At 35.3% G+C, this 19,043-nt stretch overlaps 1 protein-coding gene across 7 annotated transcripts in view; it reads left to right on the forward strand.

Annotated features, from left to right (window-relative positions):
- Window positions 1-19,043, forward strand: part of enox2 (ecto-NOX disulfide-thiol exchanger 2) — a 248,229-nt gene that overhangs the window by 21,388 nt on the left and 207,798 nt on the right. For 2 of the 7 annotated variants that reach the window (XM_051127057.1, XM_051127054.1), the window contains exon 2: window positions 18,513-18,605. The exons of 2 other annotated variants lie outside the window; for them this stretch is intronic. In XM_051127057.1, coding sequence (XP_050983014.1) covers window positions 18,575-18,605 — 31 coding nt within the window. In that variant the 5' untranslated portion in view covers window positions 18,513-18,574. Of the gene's footprint in view, window positions 1-18,512; window positions 18,606-18,734; window positions 18,754-19,043 lie in introns of those variants that run through there. 3 more of the 7 variants (XM_051127056.1, XM_051127059.1, XM_051127061.1) reach the window with 2 other exon arrangements.

Raw genomic sequence — 19,043 nt, forward strand, 5'->3', positions numbered from 1 at the left:
GTTTTATTGCGTTTAAGTTTCAGTATGCCACTTATCAAACTCATGCAACTAAACATTATCTGTTCGTGGAAACAAGTTAGATCCTCTAGATGATTTTTACGAGACTGCATTTCGGTTTTCAGTGACTGGTTTCCTTCAATCAAGGATTGAAGAATCCTTGATTGAAGGAATCCAGTCAGTTTGGCAAGAACTAGTTCTAATATATCCACAGTGGTTTTTTTTTTTTCACTGATTCCAAATCCGTCTGTTTGACATGTTGTAAATGTATTCACCCCTCACCCATATGTGAGGATTTATTGGATTTTGGTATTTTCATTTGTGATGCATGTGTGGTCATCCGTAATAGCCCCGTACGGCTGGTGCTGTTGTCTCCGAGGGGCCAACTAATAGCGGCTGGGATCAGAGCTGAGGGACGGGGGATTGCAGTGATTTAGAGACGTCTCATTTTGCTCTGCTCTCCACAATGACTCTCTAAACTTTGTGGGATTAAATGGCTTGGGTTAAAAGCCCTGAAAAAGTAATTTAGCTGTTTTCCACAGGCCGTATGCTCTAGGGTCAGGAAGAATGCTCTTGTCAGACCATTTTTATTATGGCAGAGCTTGCCTGTATTATTCAAACTTGGCCTGCAAACATCGCGGCAGATTTTATTTTAAATCTATACAGTCCAGTGGACTAAACAAACAGCCACAGCATTAAAACCACCTTCCTAATATTTTGTAGAATCCTGCCAAAACGGCTCTGAAGCGCTGCGAATGGGGTCCGGCAAGTTCCCAAAAATTCTCAAAAAATGTTCTTATCTTTATTCTTAAGATAAACACTAAAGAAGATTTCAAATGCTTGAAAGGAATGTTCATCATCGTAAATCAAAATCATCGTAAACAACTTGAAGTTAGGATAGCTTCAGACTTGTCTTAAATCCTCAAAGATTGATTTAATGAATTTATTAGGTTATTTCAAATTAACTGTTTTAATGAAGTATTGATATTAACTAATGACTGATAATGTAAACAATGAGTCATGATTCTTTCACGAGTCACTTCTTTATGCTGAATTTCAAACAACTCTACAAAAACGAGTCAGACGGGGAGCTCGTTTTTAATTCATAGCCTATAAATTTAACATAATCTTTGGCAGTATTCAGTGCATATGAATGTGTCCATACCTAGGTGTAAGGAGAGAGCAAGAAGACAGTGCAAAAATGAATGAAGCAGATCACTCCATCTTGAGACGGGCTCTTTTATAAGTAACTATTCAAAACCATGGTGCATTAAAAACGTGAAGCATCAAGCTGGTCGTGAAGAAAATCGAGCGCACGCTTATTGTGGTAAAGGTAATCTGCAGGCAGCACAAAAAAAGACAGCCCTTGAAGTGTTTTTCATTGAGTTCATCAGTGAATTTTCAGCAAGACTTGCTATTTATTCAATCAGATAAAGACTGTGAAAAAGAAGACGTTCTTAAGAACATATTTGAGCTGCTCTTAGGAATTTGTCAAGAATTGCACTTAGGAACATTCTTATGAACTTCTTTGAATTTATCTTAAAAAAAAAATGTTGGAACTTATTTAAGAAGGTTTTCGTGAATCCAGCCCCTCACAGCCCCATTGTAGGTGCTTTCAGCAGTGGAAAGGGGTCATGGTCTACCCAGTCTCATATATAGCAAACTGTGATGCAGTGTGTTCTGACACCTTTCTACTATGACCAGCATTATGTTTTTCAGCAGTTTGAGCTACAGTAGCTCTTCTGTGTGATTTGTCCTTCATTCCCCATGCGCATCAGTGAGCTTTGGGCATCCATGAACCTGACACCGGTTCACCGGTTGTTCTTTTTGCACCACTTTTGGTAGGTACTATCCACTACATACCTGGAAAACCCTACAAGAGATTTGCAGCTTTTCAAAGTCACTCATATCCTTTCACTTGCTGCCTAATATATCCCACCACTTGTACCATTGTAATTAGTAAATGTGTAATATAGTAAATGTGATTCACTTCACCTATCAGTCGTTTTGATTTTGTGGTTGATCAGTGTATACATGCATATATACAGCTAAAGTTTACATACACCTTAATTATTTTAACCAAAATAAGTGGGATCATACAAAATGTGTGTTATTTATTTATTTTTTTATTTAGTACTGACCTGAATAAGATATTTGATATAAAAGACATTTACATATAGTTCACAAGAGAAAATAATAATTGAATTTATAAAAATTACCCTGTTCAAAAGTTTACATAAACTAGATTCTTAATACTGTGTTGTTACCTCAATGATTTTTTTTTTTTTTTTTTTTTTGGTTTAGTAATAGTTGTTCATGAGTCCCTTGTTTGTCCTGAACAGTTAAACTGGCTGCTGTTCTTCAGAAAAATCCTTCAGGTCCCACAAATTCTGTGGTTTTCAGCATTTTTGTGTATTTGAACCCTTTCCAACAATGATTGTATGATTATGAGATCCATCTTTTCACAGTGAGGACAACTGAGGGACTCATATGCAACTGTAATAGTTCAAACACTCACTGATGCTCCAGAAGGAAACACAATGCATTAAGAGAGGGGGGGTAAACTTTTGAACAGAATAAAGATGTGTGCATTTTTTCTAATTTGGTTAAATATCTTATATTTTTTTCATTTAGTACTGCCCTTCAGAAGCTACAGAAGATGCTTACATGTTTCCCAAAAGACAAAATAAGTAAAATTTACCTTGATCTTCAAATTCAAAAGTTTTCACCCCCAGCTCTTCATGCATCATGGTTCTTTCTGAAGCATCAGTGAGCATTTTAACCTATTCTAATAGCTGTATATGCGTCCCTCAGTTGTCTTCAGTCTGAAAAGATGGATCTCAAAATCATACAGTCATTGTTGGAAAGGGTTCAAATGCACAAAAATGCTGAAAAAACAAAGAATTTGTGGGACCTGAAGGATTTTTCTGAAGAACAGCAGCAGTTTAACTGTTCAGGACAAACAAGGGACTCATGAACAACTATTACTAAACAAAAAAACACAGCTGTGGATCATTCAGGTAACAACATAGTATTAAGAATCAAGCGTATGTAAATTTTCTCTTGTGGACTATATCTAAACATCTCTTACGTGAAATATCTTTTTCAGGTCTGTACTAAATAAAAAATAACATGCATTTTCTATGATCCCTCTTATTTTGGTAAAATAATTAACATTTTGCAGATTCTGCAAGGTGTATGTAAACTTTTGAATTCAACTGTACATATATACAATATATATTGAAATTAAAAATGTATATTGAATTGAAAATATGCCATGGAAACGTGTCAATTTCGCAAAAACTCCCATATATCGCAAAAACAGTTTTTACGCTCGAATGAGGTGGTTTTTCAGCCAATTCGAAAAAGGAATATTTCGCAAAACTGCAATGGAACGGCTTTTTCGCATTAACAGGTCACATGGCGTATGTAAAAAGTGATCATTCTTCAGTGTACCATAAACTCCAAAAAACACTTCATACGTAGCCGCTTTAAAGTATAAGGGGCTTTCCCTGATATTAATGTTTAGACTATGTACGCTGCGCGCATCTGCTCCGACACAGTCACTGGAGATAATGCTATGTTTATACCAGCAGCGTCGAACACGTTTCTGAAGAGGCTCTTCGCGCTGCTTCGAAGTCTGTCCAAAATCTGTCCAAAATCTGTCCTAAATCCAAAAGCCAAAATCTGTCCAAATCCCACCAAAATCCATTGCCATGACGTATCACGAGAGGAACAAATTACGTTTTAGTCGCATAACATTGGTTAGTGGAAACGTTGTCATTTCGCAATATTTTTTTATCGACATTTATAAAATATCGCCAAAGTTTTGCGCAAATCTGTAATGGAAATGGAAAATCTGTAATGTTGTTTTATTTTGATAAAGTACCAACTGCGTTGTCAAGTTAGCAATGCTGGAAGCCTGAAACTGATATGTTTCCTTATACCGGCAAAATCAACTTAAAACACTGTCATTTATTTTCTTATTAATAATGCATCACTGTAAAAGGTCTTTTTTTATTAATATTTAGTATTTTCACATCTAGGTGGAAATTTTTTTTTATTTATACTACTGTCTGTTCAAAATAATCAATAAGAAATTTGTTGTTTTTTTTTTCCTGTTGTACCGAAATTGTCTTGAACCGTGACCCCTGAACTGAGGTACGTACTGAACTGTGACATCTGCGTACTGTTACACCCCTAACATATATTGAGGATACACTAGAATATACTTCTGTTACAATAATCAGCCCATCATACTGTCGTGGCAAACTTACTGCAATTCAACCCACACAGCCTCCATCTGCATTACATTCAATGTGCTGTTTACTCTGCAGTCTGTTATTAAATGTATAGTTTATATATGTTACAGTGTGCAAATGGTTAATTTCAGCGGCTGCAGTGATCCATTTAACCTGCTATAAATCAGGGCAGCAGGCACACTAGGTAAGGTAAATTGAAGGGCTGAAGCCGTTCCTTGTAAATCAACACGCTGTAATCAATGTTTAACCTTTAGGTTTGATCCGTGACATAAATTAACAGTGATTACATAGTAGCTTGGCAGGCGCGTGCGGATAAGATTAGCTGCTCCGCTAAGATCTTACCTTAGCATTGTCTCATTAAACTAGTGCTGTTGCTCTTGGGTTGCAACTGATTAACCGTGTTAGATCGCTGTCTTCATGCCTAGACAATTAAGATCCAGCCGTCAGAAATTATCAGTTTGTCCGGTATCAGAACATCTCGTCAGCAGAGTAGTCTAATACCCAAACCCTGTTAACAGGAGGTCTTGTCTGGTACCCAAAATACCCCAAAACACTATTAACAGTCTTCTATCAGCCAAGAAGCTGACTAAGGGAAAAAGCCAATGAAAGTGAAGAGCAGAAACAGGAGCTGAAGTAAGGATGGTAAAAAGCAGAGCAGAGTTTATTGAATAGTCTTAGTTGCGTATGTCCCAATGCTCAGACTTTTTGAAGAACTAAAACCCAACAAATATTGTTACACCAAACTGTTTCACAACAACCTTGAGTATCTATAAACATTCCCTTGTGTCTCTTATTCATGAAGACAAACAGCCCTTAAAACCACACAGTTATAAGACTAAACAACAATGGAAAAAAATATAAAAACACCTATAATATAATATAAATGATTAATCAATTAATGAATCAATGAAATGAATATATAAATGACTATAATGATTATTATAAATGATTATATGATTAAATAGAATAATAAAATGATTATAAATGAATGAAGAATAAGTGAAGAATATATAAAAAGAAAGCAAAACATAACACAAAAGTATGGATGCTCTCGAGGCAAAGCACACACAGTTTGCATTTGAGGATCGTCTGATCCTGTCATTTTCTGTCATGAACTCTGTTTTGCTTCACAGTCTTGCATAAAAATGAAAATCCTGATGGCTCTTTAAAATGCACTTAGAAACCATAAGCATGGGCATTATTGCCTTTCCCATTATTTTGGCTGCAATAAATAAATGGCGCATGTGTTAGCAGGCTATAGAAGCCCATTACATTACAGCCCTCGGTGCTAATTAATTAGCACGTATGTGAGAGAATTTGTTTGTCGAGGCACAACGGGTGTGCAGTTTTTCGCTCCCGGGTCACATATGCATAACTTTAGGATTCGTGCTTATTTTCAAAGAGAAGTGTCTTTTTGCCTCTAGCTGATTATGAAGTATCCATATAAAACACACCAGCGCTGGAGCTCCAGGAAGTTTGTCGCAGAGAAACGTGAGGGAAGCTCATGAAAGACGAGTGTAATATCCCAGAAGACTCTGAGCCACGAGTTCCCTGCTTCACACTAATAAATTGTGAATAATTTTTCCTGAAAGTGAGCTTGTTCAGCAAGCAGCCTAAAACTCATTTCAAATCTTCGTTTATAAGTGCCCAGCTCACAAATTTCACAAGTTTCCTTTACAAAATTGTATTTCCGCCATCACAATTCAAGTGATTGGGCCGTCTCAAGCTTGTAATTGTGATGTCTGTGCGCTCACACACCCGAATATCTCTCCAGTCCGATTTCTCGAAGGGTTTTATCTAATATCTGATGTTTTTACTGTAACATGATTTATTAAAATCTTTACCATACTTATGTATTTTTAATTGCCCTCAAATGACTTGGTTGAGAAATAAGTGACGGACAGCTGTGTTCAAATGCTAACATGGGACATTTATTAGAGTATCATTTGTGTCAGTGGCATTTCATTAAGTGCACTTAATCTGCTTTTAAGTGTTTGCAAGCTTAGACATTGAGAATACATTATGAAGTGTTTTATTAAAAATGTTATGTGTTGGTGTGTTTATATTTAAAATATATCTTTAAACATGTATTCACATCAGAACTGGAGTGCATATTGGATTTCCCTATTCTCTTGAATAAAATATACATTTTAATCAAAACAGAATAATTTATGTGTCTGAGTTTTAATTCTCTTGTTAATGATAGGAGGCCATAACCTTGATATGAGAGAGAGTTTTAGTTTGAAATGGCATTAATATCTTATTTTTATTCATTTAACTTGAGATGGAAAAAAGCAACTGTTTATCAATTAATAAATGTTCTTTATCTGATAGAATGGTTAAAATGTTTACTTAATTGATAAATATTTGAAGGCAACATGTTGAGAAGGCTGCATGTTTTAATTCAGGCAATGTTTAGATTAATGTTTAATTTTTTTTTAAGCTGAGTGAGTTTAACTGCATGTTGTGATATGTAAAGTTTTACTACTGTAACAATACAAGAGTGCAAATTAGAAATTACTAACTAATGATAAAGTACTGTGTACTGCATTAAATAAATGCAGTGCTAAAATATGGAGCTCTTTTCTGACACTGAATAAAATATTTTTTATTAGTTTATAATAACTGTGACTTTATTTCACAGTTCTGACTTTTTTCTCAGAATTGCAAGATATGAACTTGCAGTTGCGAAACTGTAAGACAATTGTCTTTTTTTCCTCAGAACTGGACTTTGTAACTCACAATTCTGAGAAAAAAATTCTAAATTGCTAAACTCACAATTGGGAGAAAATAAGTCTGAATTGCAAGTTTGTATCTCGTTATTCTGAATTTATAACGTAGTTGCGACTTTATATCTCACAATTCTGACTTTATTTACAATTTGAAAAAAAAAAAGTCAGTTGCAAGTTTTTATCACACAATTCTGAGAAAAAAAAGTCAGAATTGCAAGATGTGAACTCAAAATTACGTGAAAAATGTCAGAATTGCAAGAAAAAAGTCACAGTTCTGACTTTTCCAACACTTTTTCTCACAACTGCAAATTTTCATCTTACAATTCTGACTTTTTTTCTCACAATTGTGAGATATAAACTTGAAACTGCAAGTTATAAAGTCAGAATCGCAAGAAACTCACAATTGTAAGACAATAGTCTTTTTTTTTTTTTTTTTTTTTCCCTTCAGAATTGGACTTTATAACTCACAATTCTCAAAAAAATATTCTGAATTGCTAAACTCACAACTGGGAGAAAATAAGTCAGAATTGCAAGTTTATATCATGTAATTCTGCAAGAAAAAAATGCAAGTTTATATTAGGCCTGTCACAATAACAACTTTGTTGTGCAATATATTGCCCCAGAAGTAATTGCGCTAAGCGATATTATTGTCATTTTAAGACCATTTTATAATGGCATAATATTGCAAGAAGGCCTACACACTTTGAAATGACAGCAAACTTTTAATTCTTAAGAATATCATGGAAATTAAGTATCAAGATATTATAAACCTTAAAAACTTATGACTAGTAAATAAACATTTTCTAACAAAAAGTGAAAAGTAACAAGTAGAAAGTAGTAAGTAGTAAGAAATTGTATGGAGATTTTTCCCTGACCTTCGTTTCTCTGTAAATTAGGGTTGCACACTATTTCTGAAAAAACAATCCCTACTTAGCAGTCGGATGTCTGTATGCACAAAGACACAGATCCCTAAACAAAGCCATATCTGCAGATAAAATAGTTTTTTTGTAAAAGCATTGTTAAAATTTTTAACTAGCACCAGGTTATTGACTAAATCACGTTATGTACAAGAAGCTGCAAAAGACACAGGTGCGAGTAGAATGCAAAAAACATGGTTACTTTTTTTTATGTAAATATAATGGGCAGTATATTGTGTCAGCAAAAGTTATTAATGTCATATACATGTATTGTGCGGTAACGCGATATATTGATTATTGCGACAGACCTAGTTTATATATCACAATTCTGACTTTTCCAAAAATTCTGACTTTTTCTCGCAACTGCAAGTTTGCATCTTACAATTTTTACTTTTCTTCTCAGGATTGCGAGATATAAAAGTTACAAAGTCAGAACTGTTAGAATTGTAAGATTAAAAAGTTGCAGTTACCTTTTTTTTTTTTTTTTAAATTCAGAGGCAGAAAGGAGTGAAAGGGGGGGGGGAAAGCCCATTTGTCCCTTATAGTGTATTAAAATTTCTCATATCTGTGCTATATGGTGTTTTAAAACACCCTAAGAGTTGAGAAGTGATAGTAAATTGCTTTCTGCTGCATAATTCATTTGTAATGCTGAAAAGTGTGTGGGCATTTTAGGAAGCCCCTGTCCTCTAGTTCAGTTTTTTTCTTCAACACGCCTATGCAGGGTATTACAATACACAGAATAATTATTCCTGCTGCCAGCAGATATACCATCAACACACAAGCAGATTAGCTTACTATATTTACCGCTCATCGGATGGTGTGAAGCTGTGAACACAACTTTTTTGCTTTGCTCTGATTATGAAGAAGCTCTTTTGTGGTTATGTAGGCCAGCGTTGTGGCTTTGTGTGTTGTAATGAAGACAGCACATTAATTATGCTCTACTTTTACCTCTATTTTGTTGTAGCCAATTGGAGTTGAAGAGTAAAGTCCTGTGTCAGGCATGCAAATTGCTGATTAAAAGCACATTATAAGGAAACGCACAGAGACATCAATTATCTGGCATATTAAATATAGCTGTTATTAACATTCTTCATAAAGATGCTGCACAAATTAGCCCTACTGTCTGTTAAAGTTTGGAGGTATTGCTCATTTGTGTGATGTCGTAAATTAGAAGCATATTAAAGCAGCGGTCTTACGATCCAAATAAATTCATCACTCATCTGTTGATAATCGATGCGTGGCATCGTACAATCCTTCATTCGGACCGCATTTCATCGCTGTATGTGTCACGCTTTCAGGCAGGTCATTTATATACGAGTTGCCAGTGACAAGTAATGCTACTTTTTGTTATTAAGACAAAAAATGTTTCTGCTGAACAGAACAAGCAGTTTAATTGCATGCTGTCAGTGTTTACCAGCCTCCAGTTTCCTCTCCGGCTAAAAATAAATTGTTCTAAGAATTATTTAAGAAAGTTGGCTGTTGAATAACCTCAAGTCTTATTACCTGAAGCGCTGCAGGAGAGCGTTTTGGAATTTCTTGCAGAAACATTTCCCCTAGCGGACGATAAAAAGCTTGGGAGAAATTTTCCCTAGCAATATTTACAGTCCAGAATATGAAAGAGATTTGCATAGCAATGCGTTAAACTGCATTCTGGCTACCAACCAAACACCACACCGCTGGCACACACTGTGTTTTTCTCACATTTGCAAGTTTCTGGTTCCATATTTAGCATATTTTCCTCAGGTTTCCTGAGGTGTCTTCATGATATCTCTCTCAGTGCTGGTGAGTTAATAATTACATCTGGATTGCATAATCAGATTCCAACAATTAAGTACTTATAATTAGATTATTGCATTTTAGAATGCTTGTAATCAGATTACTGTTACTTTTCTATTGATTACATGATTACATATTATTCACACAATAAGTGTTTTCCTAACATTTCAACATTGTGTTAACTGATGAACATTAATTTTTATTTGAATGATCACTCTGTGGGTTTTTTAACCATGTATTACTGAGCTGTCAAACAATTAATCACAATTAATCGCATCCAAAATAAAAGTTTTGTTTACATAATATATGTGTGAGTACTGTGTATATTTATTATGTATATATAAATACACACACATGCATGGATATATTTAAGAAAAATGTCATGTTTATATATTTGTAACACCCCTTGAACTGTTTTAGTTGGTTTTTCCCTGCTGTGCCCATATTTGGTTTTTCCTACCCTCGTTGTGTCCTTATTGGTTTATTTGCTCCACCTGTCTGTGTCTCATTAGCCACTCTTTATAAGTTGTATTCAGTTTTATGTCTGTGTCGGATCTCAAGGTTATTTTTGGTTGTGTGTTCTCCTGTCATTATTGGAATTACCAGTGTGGATTTGATTAAAGATTCCTGTTCGTGTTACTCTCATCATCGTTTGTTTCCTTGCCACACGCAACCGTGACAATATTAAGTATATTTATATATAATATTAATTATATGAATAAAAATATAAACGTAAATACATGTAAATATTTTTCAAAATATATATTGTATGTGATAAATATAATAATAATAATATACAAATAGTAATAATAAATATACACAGTTCACAAACATATATTATGTAAACAAAACTTTTATTTTGGATGTGATTAATCGTTTGACAGCACTAGTTTATATATTAAATATTGTATTTATATATATATATATATATATATATGTAATTCATTATTTGAGTAAAAGTATATGTGACCATGGACAACAAAACCAATCAGAGTCATTTTTTTAAATTGAGATTTATACATTATTGTCCTACATTATCAAACACTAAGCTTTGTATGGTTTGCTAGGATATGTTAATAATTGGCAAGATACAACTATTTGAAAATCTGGAATCTGAGGGTGCAGAAAAAATCTGAATATTGAGAAAATCACCTTTAAAGTGTGTGTATATATATATATATATATATATATATATATATATATATATATATATATGTGTATGTATATATGTATATATATGTATGTGTATATATATATATATATTTATTTATTTTTTGCTCTTTGTGTTTTTATGCCAATATGGTACAAGATTATCCTATTTAATTTAATGTGCTAAATGAGTTGGGTCAAAAGTAATCTGAAAGTAGTCTAATTATATTACCTAAAATGTGTAATGTACTGTGTTACTAGCTACAGTTTTAGTCATGTACTTTGTAATTAGTAACGGATTACAATTCGTAAGTAATCAGCCCAGCACTGGCCACTTTGTTTTAATCAATAATCAACAGGCTCCATCAGTCCCGGATGTTTGGTTCATTTCAATTAGACAGTGTTTGATTGCTTTTTCATAGCGGTCGGCGTCCAGGAGGATTACAATTAAACTTGTCAGTCAGGAGCCAAACAGCTTTGTTTACCGAGATTAACATTAGGCCCCTGTCTGAGCCCGAGTTAACCCAACCATTCTGAAACTGTATCTGTGTTTGTGGGTGTCACAGAGGCTTAAATGGCATTAGGAAGAGGATCAGGCCGAAAGCTAGAGGAAGAGAAACCAACATGACCATTGCCCAAGTGTAAGGTATTAGTAAGATGCTCTGAATAGTTCTCTCTTTTACACAAGCAGACGACCCGCATACTTCAAACAGCTGTTCTTATGACTCATGTTGACATGCAGCGTTTGACAGGAGAACGACTGATGTGTGCTTCCACAGCATGCTCACTCATTTGGCCAAGAGAACATACTTTTTTTCTTCCAGAATGGAATAAAAATCAACCAATTACCTCTGGGCAAAAAGAAAGGCATGTTTTCTGAATCTAAAAAGTCGAGACTGGACTACAGGTCTGTTCTGAAAATCATTCTGAATCCAAATAGTAAAGGTCAACATGCCATACAATTGTGCATAGTTAAAATAACTAAATAAACGGACAGGATTTTAAAAGGAGATTATTTTGATATATTCATGTCAGATTCTTTTATTATTATTATAATTTTTTATTTTTTTAGTGTAAATACTGTCATTTGGTTAAAAAAAAAAAGGGGGGAAAAAGACAATATTAAACTTTTTCATTATTAAACAATTCATATTTGATTTAAAGGACATTTTTGATTCATTTGAACTCATTTTTTAGTATTGCCCCAATATTTAAATTCTGTCCGGTTAGTCAATTATTTTCATGTTATGACTACTAAATATCTGATATTTTACCATTTTATCTAAATGTCTAAAACACTGAACACCAAAAGATTTATTTTAATGGAACAAAAGAATGTAGACTTAAAATATTAAACACAGTATTAAAATGCAAGATTACAATAAACAGTTTTTTAAAATTAACTTTTTTAAAGATTCATTTTAGTTAGCATTAGATGGCAAAGGTAATGTATAAATTAAACAAAAAGGAAATGACCTTGAACAACTAAATATCCAATAGAAGTCATTATAGAACCTTTCTGCAGTTAAATTAAATCATATGTAACATGTTTCATGTTATAAAACTCAACTGATAGGACAATTAAATAAAACTGTGCTGAAATATTGTGAGGAATTTGGCTTCTGTGTTAATATCCAGTATAAATTTCAGTTCTAGAAGCAAAAACACAGCTTTAAACCAACAAATACGTTGCTGTCTTTTCCTCAGACTGCTAGTTGTTTAAACAGCAAAACACAGGAAGAGATGTCATTTGTGACCCTGAACCACAAAACCAGTCATAAGGGTCAACAAAAAAAGAAAATCACCTTTAAAGTTGTTCAAATGAAGTTCTTAGCAATGCATATTACTAATCAAAAATTAAGTACTGTTATATTTACAGTAGGAAATTTACAAAATATCTTAATGGAACATGATTTTTACTTATTATCCTAAAGAAAAATCGATAATTTTGACCCATACAATGTATTTTTGGCTATTGCTACAAATATACCCGTGCTACTTATGACTGGGCTTGTGGTTCAGGGTCACATTTGTGTGCACATGTCAATAATATGGTACCAATATATTGCGCATCCTTAAGAAATCTGTTTCTGTGTTGTGTCCACACGTTTAATATCCAGTCTGAAGTCTGCTTTCAGAAGCAAAACCACAGCTTTAAACAAATATCTCGTCTCCAGCGCTGCCTGTCAGTGCTGTCTTTTCGTCAGACTTTTAGCTGTTCCAACAACAGAATGCAAGTGAAGATTTCATTTGTGTGCACAAAGCGAAACTCATAAAAAGACGTCAGCCAGGCAGAATGCGTTCTTGTTTGTTTACAGCCGACAACGGATCTCTTTCAAAGCGTCTTAGTCGAGCTGTACTTTTATGTAAAGGTGCCTGGCACGTATAAGCGGCGTGCGGAAACGCTATTCTTCATTTAAAACGAAATAAAGAATAAGGTCACCGCTGCGTCCATTAGTGCTTGTCTTTTTCTCACGGCGCATATGTAGCGCCGGCCCCTTTTGGAGCCTGGCTCCGGCTCGCCAGCAGTAATTTATTGTCAGGGGTATAAATAGGATGGCAGGATTGTTGAGGCAGGTGGTCTAATCTGCAAACTCAGCTCGCTGATCCCGCCGCGCTGCAGAGGTTGCCGGGAGTCTCAGCGACTCCAGCGTAAGCTGGGAAAAGTAGTCCAGAGGATGGGGCCGCTCTCACTTGCTGAGTGTGTCGTGTGGCTCTACTGAGTTAGTTTGCATGTCATTATTCAGTCGCGAGAAAATGTCTCGCTATTCCCACGTTTCTTTTTTTGTTCCGACATGCATTAGGCCGTGACTATGCATCACGATATCCGAGGTTCTTGCTGAATTATTCAGGTGATTCTGACTAGTCCAGACCCATTCATCTGTACCGAACTGGTCTAAGAATACTGCAGGCTTACTTCAGAAAGCTTCAGCACCCGAACGTGATAATTGCTTGACAGCGCTGGATGATACAGTTTAGTGGCTACTGATGAGTTGTCAGTTTGTCTGCGCTAAACTCTCGGCGTAGTCACCATTAATGAATTGCTGTGCCTGTTGTATACCTGAGTCTCACTTTGATGTTGCTACTATCAATACAACAGATGTGTGAATGACAAAATTGGAGCACAGTCAGCGGACTGTTTCCAGTAGCAAAGCAACTTTTCAATGCTTATTGAAGTCATGAACAACATCTGCGACACATTTTACTTTCAAAACATATTTCTGAGTGAATCCGGATGTTCAGCCTGAAAGAATTTAGTGAGAAAGAATGAAAGATTTTTTTTAATTTAATATTTAAATTCATACGTTTTATTCAAATTGACAATAAAACACTAATAATTTAACAAAATTGTCACTTTAAATGCTACAAGTAAGTTTAGGCAACACAACATTTGAATGCACAGTACTGTTGGTAAGATTTATTATCCATTTATTAGAGCAGAAATGTAGTAATATTGTGCATTGATTTTTATTTATTCATTTATTTTTATTTAACAAGCATTGTTTTCCATTGGAATTTATTTTAAAATATACAAATAAGCTTATATATAATTAAAAAGGAATCACCAAGCCAGCATTTATTTGATCCAAAGCACAGTAAAAACAGTAAAATTTAGAAATATTTTTGCTATTTAAAGGGGTCATCGGATGCTAAGTTCACGTTTTCATGTTGTTTGAACATTAATGTGTGTTGGCAGTGTATGTACAAATCTACCCTATAATGATAAAAAATCCATACAGTGGTTTTTAATCAATCTGTAAAAATAATATCCCCTTATTCAAATCGAGCCGTTCTCAGATGCCTGTTGGTGTGCCGTCACACCCACAGAGGCCGCTCCCACGATAGTTGATTGACATGAGCGTCTTACCTCAGATCAGCTGTCACAGTCCAGTAACTTTCCTTGTTTCGATGGCGAAGCAGGGATGTAAGTTAGACAAGAATATCTCAGATTGAGGTGTTGTGTTGCTAGATGTAATATTGAACATAGTGGCCGCTGAAGATGCAGTAGATTATATTTGTGAATGGAATGCACCTCCCGATCTACATATATCCGTCTATGTTCGCACAAATCATTCATGATCCAGCTTCACTTACAGCAGAAGTGAGTGTAAGTGTTTTTTTATGAATCTTTGCAATCGCCTTTCCTTATAACGTGCTAGTTAGGAAGTTTAGCGGCTAAATGCGGCTAAAATAAACAAGATCGTCTTTCCGCAGAGAGTAGAGAGGGGCGGGGTGAGCAGAGCTCATTTAAAGGAACAACCCCTTAGAATGAGGTGATTTTTGCAGAGCTCATTTTGACAAGGTAAAAAGGGTGTTGTTTTATAAAACCATTGAGAATTTTTAATCAAAGCATATTAGAGACTTTTCTAAAGAATCATATCAACTTGTGGAAAATGGGCATCCGATGACCCCTTTAAAATAACAATTTTAGAATTTTACATTTTACATTAATTTTACATTACTCAAGTCACATGATACTTCAGGGTAAAAAAAATGATGCTGAAAATTTAACTTTGATCACAGGAATAAATTACTTTTTAAAATATATTAAAATAGAAAATAGAAAAAAAATTTTTTTTTCAATATTTTACTGTTTTTGCTGTACTTTGGATCAAATAAATGCAGGTTTGGGGTATATATAGAATTTAAAATTAAAATCTTATACTGTTTTACTTTGCAGAATAAAAGTGTTAATCTTAAAAAAAAAAAAAGAAAGAAAAATGGACATTCATGTTTAATCTAAAGTTCTTAGATCTAAAGATTACATATTTAAATGTTATAAAATAAGTATTTTTAAATATTAAGGTAGTACAATGGTAATCTGTATATAAAAAAGAGAAAACAGGCATGAGTATATGTACAAAATTGTCTGATAAGTGTAATATCGGCCATTAACCAATATAGTATAATTTAGTTTAGTACAGTTTGTCTAGATTTTATCCATCAAGAATTGGTTGCATTGTGAAGACTGGAGTTGCCTTATAAGTTGGTATAAGGGTGTTCACAGCGACAAAGCATGAGACTTTCATTTTCAATGATAGCTGATGATTGAGCAACGTAATTCAAGCCTGTCTTCATATGTGCCCGAGTCTCCACCCACTCACTCTGCCAGTGTTTGTGAATGAGGGTGGCCGACTGGCCCTTCCCAGCAGAGCACTGGCTGCTAATCACGCTGGAAGCTGCCTGCGCGGCGCCAGCGGCAAAGCGAGGGCCAGGAGAGCATCGCAGACTACAGAGGAGTTGTTTATCTTGGGAGGCAGGCCCTCTCTCCATCATCCTGCCAATAAAGACAGTACAGTCGAGCACGTTCCTCAGCCAGATAAGGTGCCCAGACACCGCCGGCCCTGACAGCCTACAGCTTAGACAGGACACGAGGAGGAAGCTGAGGTGTTTGGCCTTTTGCTACCGCAGTTTTCCACCTATGCTTATGTTTAGGTAGTAACTGATTACATGTGATCCAGATTACGTAATTAAAAAATAAGTACTCGTAATTAGATTACATTTTAAACTATGCATAATCAGATTACAGTTACCTTTTATGGATTACATGATTACTTCTGTTTGAAAGTTGCATTTTAAAAAATGATATAATGGTAAGTTTAAAGCTACATTTAAATACAGTACCTAAAATGAGTAACCTAGGTTGTGTTACTTACTACAGTACAAGTATTTGACTGCAATTTGTAAGCAATCTTCACGGATCACATCTAGCAAAAGACGTTGATTATTCGCTACATTGGTATTGTGATTGGACCCTTTATTTCAGTCCCCCGAAGAAAGCGTGAGTCCCTCTCTGCAGGTTTGGTCTTGCTAAATTTGACTGTTTTGTTATGTTTCTTGACAGCAATTTTTTGGAACGGTTGTGCTTTTTGCATCTTGGACAGTGATTTGGTTCTGTGTTAGCCCAACCATGACAGTCCCCTTAAGGCACAGACATCCGGAAAATATCTGGGTCAGCCAGACTGTCTTCATGAATAAAAAGAGAGGTATTATTTTATTATACCGAGGTGTGAGCGCGAATAATGTGCAGATCCTTGAAAAGACAGGGGATTTCTTCAGTTCCCAATCAGGTTTTTTTTCCTCTCGCTGTTCAGATCTCGTTATCATTCTCCGCTTTTGGTCTACGGGGGGATTGGGACGTTTTTTTTTACTGGATATGAGGCAATTTTGTCCATCAGGAGATGAGTCCTTACTTAAGAGTTCTCCAGAGCGCAGTAGGCAGATTTAGTGTCTTTGTCTGTTGATCTTGTGCTCATCTGTTGTCTTGGCTTTTAAGTAGCAGAAGATCCAAATATTATGATACTAAAGATGGAGTGGCCACTTTCTTTCTGGCATTGCATAATGTCAACGGCAGAGAAGAATTAGAATATGCGGGGGATTTTTTTTTTTTTTTTTTTTTAAGGTGTGCCTTTAGCCTCATTGTACCCTAATATACAATCAGTCAGTAAATATATAGATGTTTTTCAAGTAAATATTTGACCAGTATATTGCATATTTAGTTTTTTATGTTGTAAATGGCCTTTATGCAGTACATGAAAATGTATCGTTTCTTAACAGAGGTCAAAATCAGTGGCTGTGTTTTGCCGTTCGTAATGAATCCCAGAGTGTTTTGGCATTAGATGCTATTTTATCCTCTGTAAATTAAACAACTGCAGCAGCTAATCTGAGACATTTGTTGTCCTGTCCTGTTTTATTTATTTTTATTTATTTACTTTTTTAATACGGATAAGACACGACAGAAGCTAACGGCACCAGCTTGTGCATCTAGCGGGACTGCTTTCATTTTTGGTTTTTATTTATTGCTTATTTTTCACTTGAGTGTTTTTTCCCACAGGAAATTAACTTAGTCGCAGTGTTATGGGACAATAGTGGGCAGAAATTGCTGATCCAATTGCACTACCCTGGGACCAGCAGAGCCATTTTTCTTCGGCAGGCCACTTAATGGCCCTCGGTGATGCAGGGGGTCGAAACCCAACAGTCAATTGGATCAGACAGAGATCAGCGGTGTGCTCAGTGCCATGTCCAATGTGTTAGGGGTCTCCTCAGCTAAATCAAGGGCTCTTCGTTGTGTCAGCTGCGGATACCTCACCTAGCGTCCCATACTGGAATCATCCAGCGTGCAAGAGAATAGATTCTCTTGGTTCGGCCCAGTGTGGATTGCTCTAGGCAGCATGATCTATATTCACTCTTAAAGGGATAGTTTACCCAAAAATGAAAATGTGCTGAAATGTACTCAAACTCATCTACATCTTGGATGAACTGAGGGTGTTTCTTCATCAGATTTGGAGAAATTAGTCCAGTCCAGTCCAGCAGTTAACATTGTGAGAAGTCAAAAGCTAAGATAACAAAGTCCATAATCCGTAATAATACTTTCTCTGGTGAAAATGTCATCTAATCTGAATCAGGAGAGAAGTATGCACAGATCAAGCACAGTTAACAAGCCAAAACAGTCCAAAACAAATATGTGGGAGGATTTTGATGAAAAAGGACAACAGGAGATAGACTTTTCACTAGAGGAAGTGTTATTATGGATTATGGACTCATATTGGTTAAAAATCATCTTGATGATGGATTTGTTTCTAACAAACACACAGCTTTTGGCTTCACAAGATGTTAACTGGTAGACTGGAGTGGTGTGGATTACTTGTAAATTTTTGTGATTTTTTTTTTTTTATCAGCCTTGTGGACTCTCATTCTGACGGCACCCATTCACTGCAGTAGATCCACTGGTGAGCATGTGATGAAATCTGTGACCAAAGGGAAGATTTTCAGTGAGTAATCATTTAAATTTTAGTATTGTGTGATGACTTGAAAAAGTTCATGAGTTGCTTTTATGGTGCTTTTATTTTAAGATTTTTCAAGATATTCTGCTAAACATCTCTTTTTATGTTCCAAGGAAGGACAGTAATGCAAGTTTGAGTGAGTAAATGGCTTTATTTTTGGGTGAACTATCCCTTTAAATGGTTACCTGTCACTCATTTGTTTCCTTTTAAAGGGGTCATCGGATGCTAAGTTCACGTTTTCATGTTGTTTGAACATTAATGTGTGTTGGCAGTGTATGTACAAATCTACCCTATAATGATAAAAATCCATGCAGTGGTTTTTAATCAGTCTGTGAAAATAATATCCCCTTTTTCAAATCGAGCCGTTCTCAGATGCCTGTCGGTGTGCCGTCACACCCACAGATGCTGCTTCCACAATAGTTGATT

This window comes from Labeo rohita, chromosome 14 (assembly GCF_022985175.1).
Source record: "Labeo rohita strain BAU-BD-2019 chromosome 14, IGBB_LRoh.1.0, whole genome shotgun sequence".
Lineage (NCBI taxonomy): Eukaryota > Metazoa > Chordata > Actinopteri > Cypriniformes > Cyprinidae > Labeo > Labeo rohita.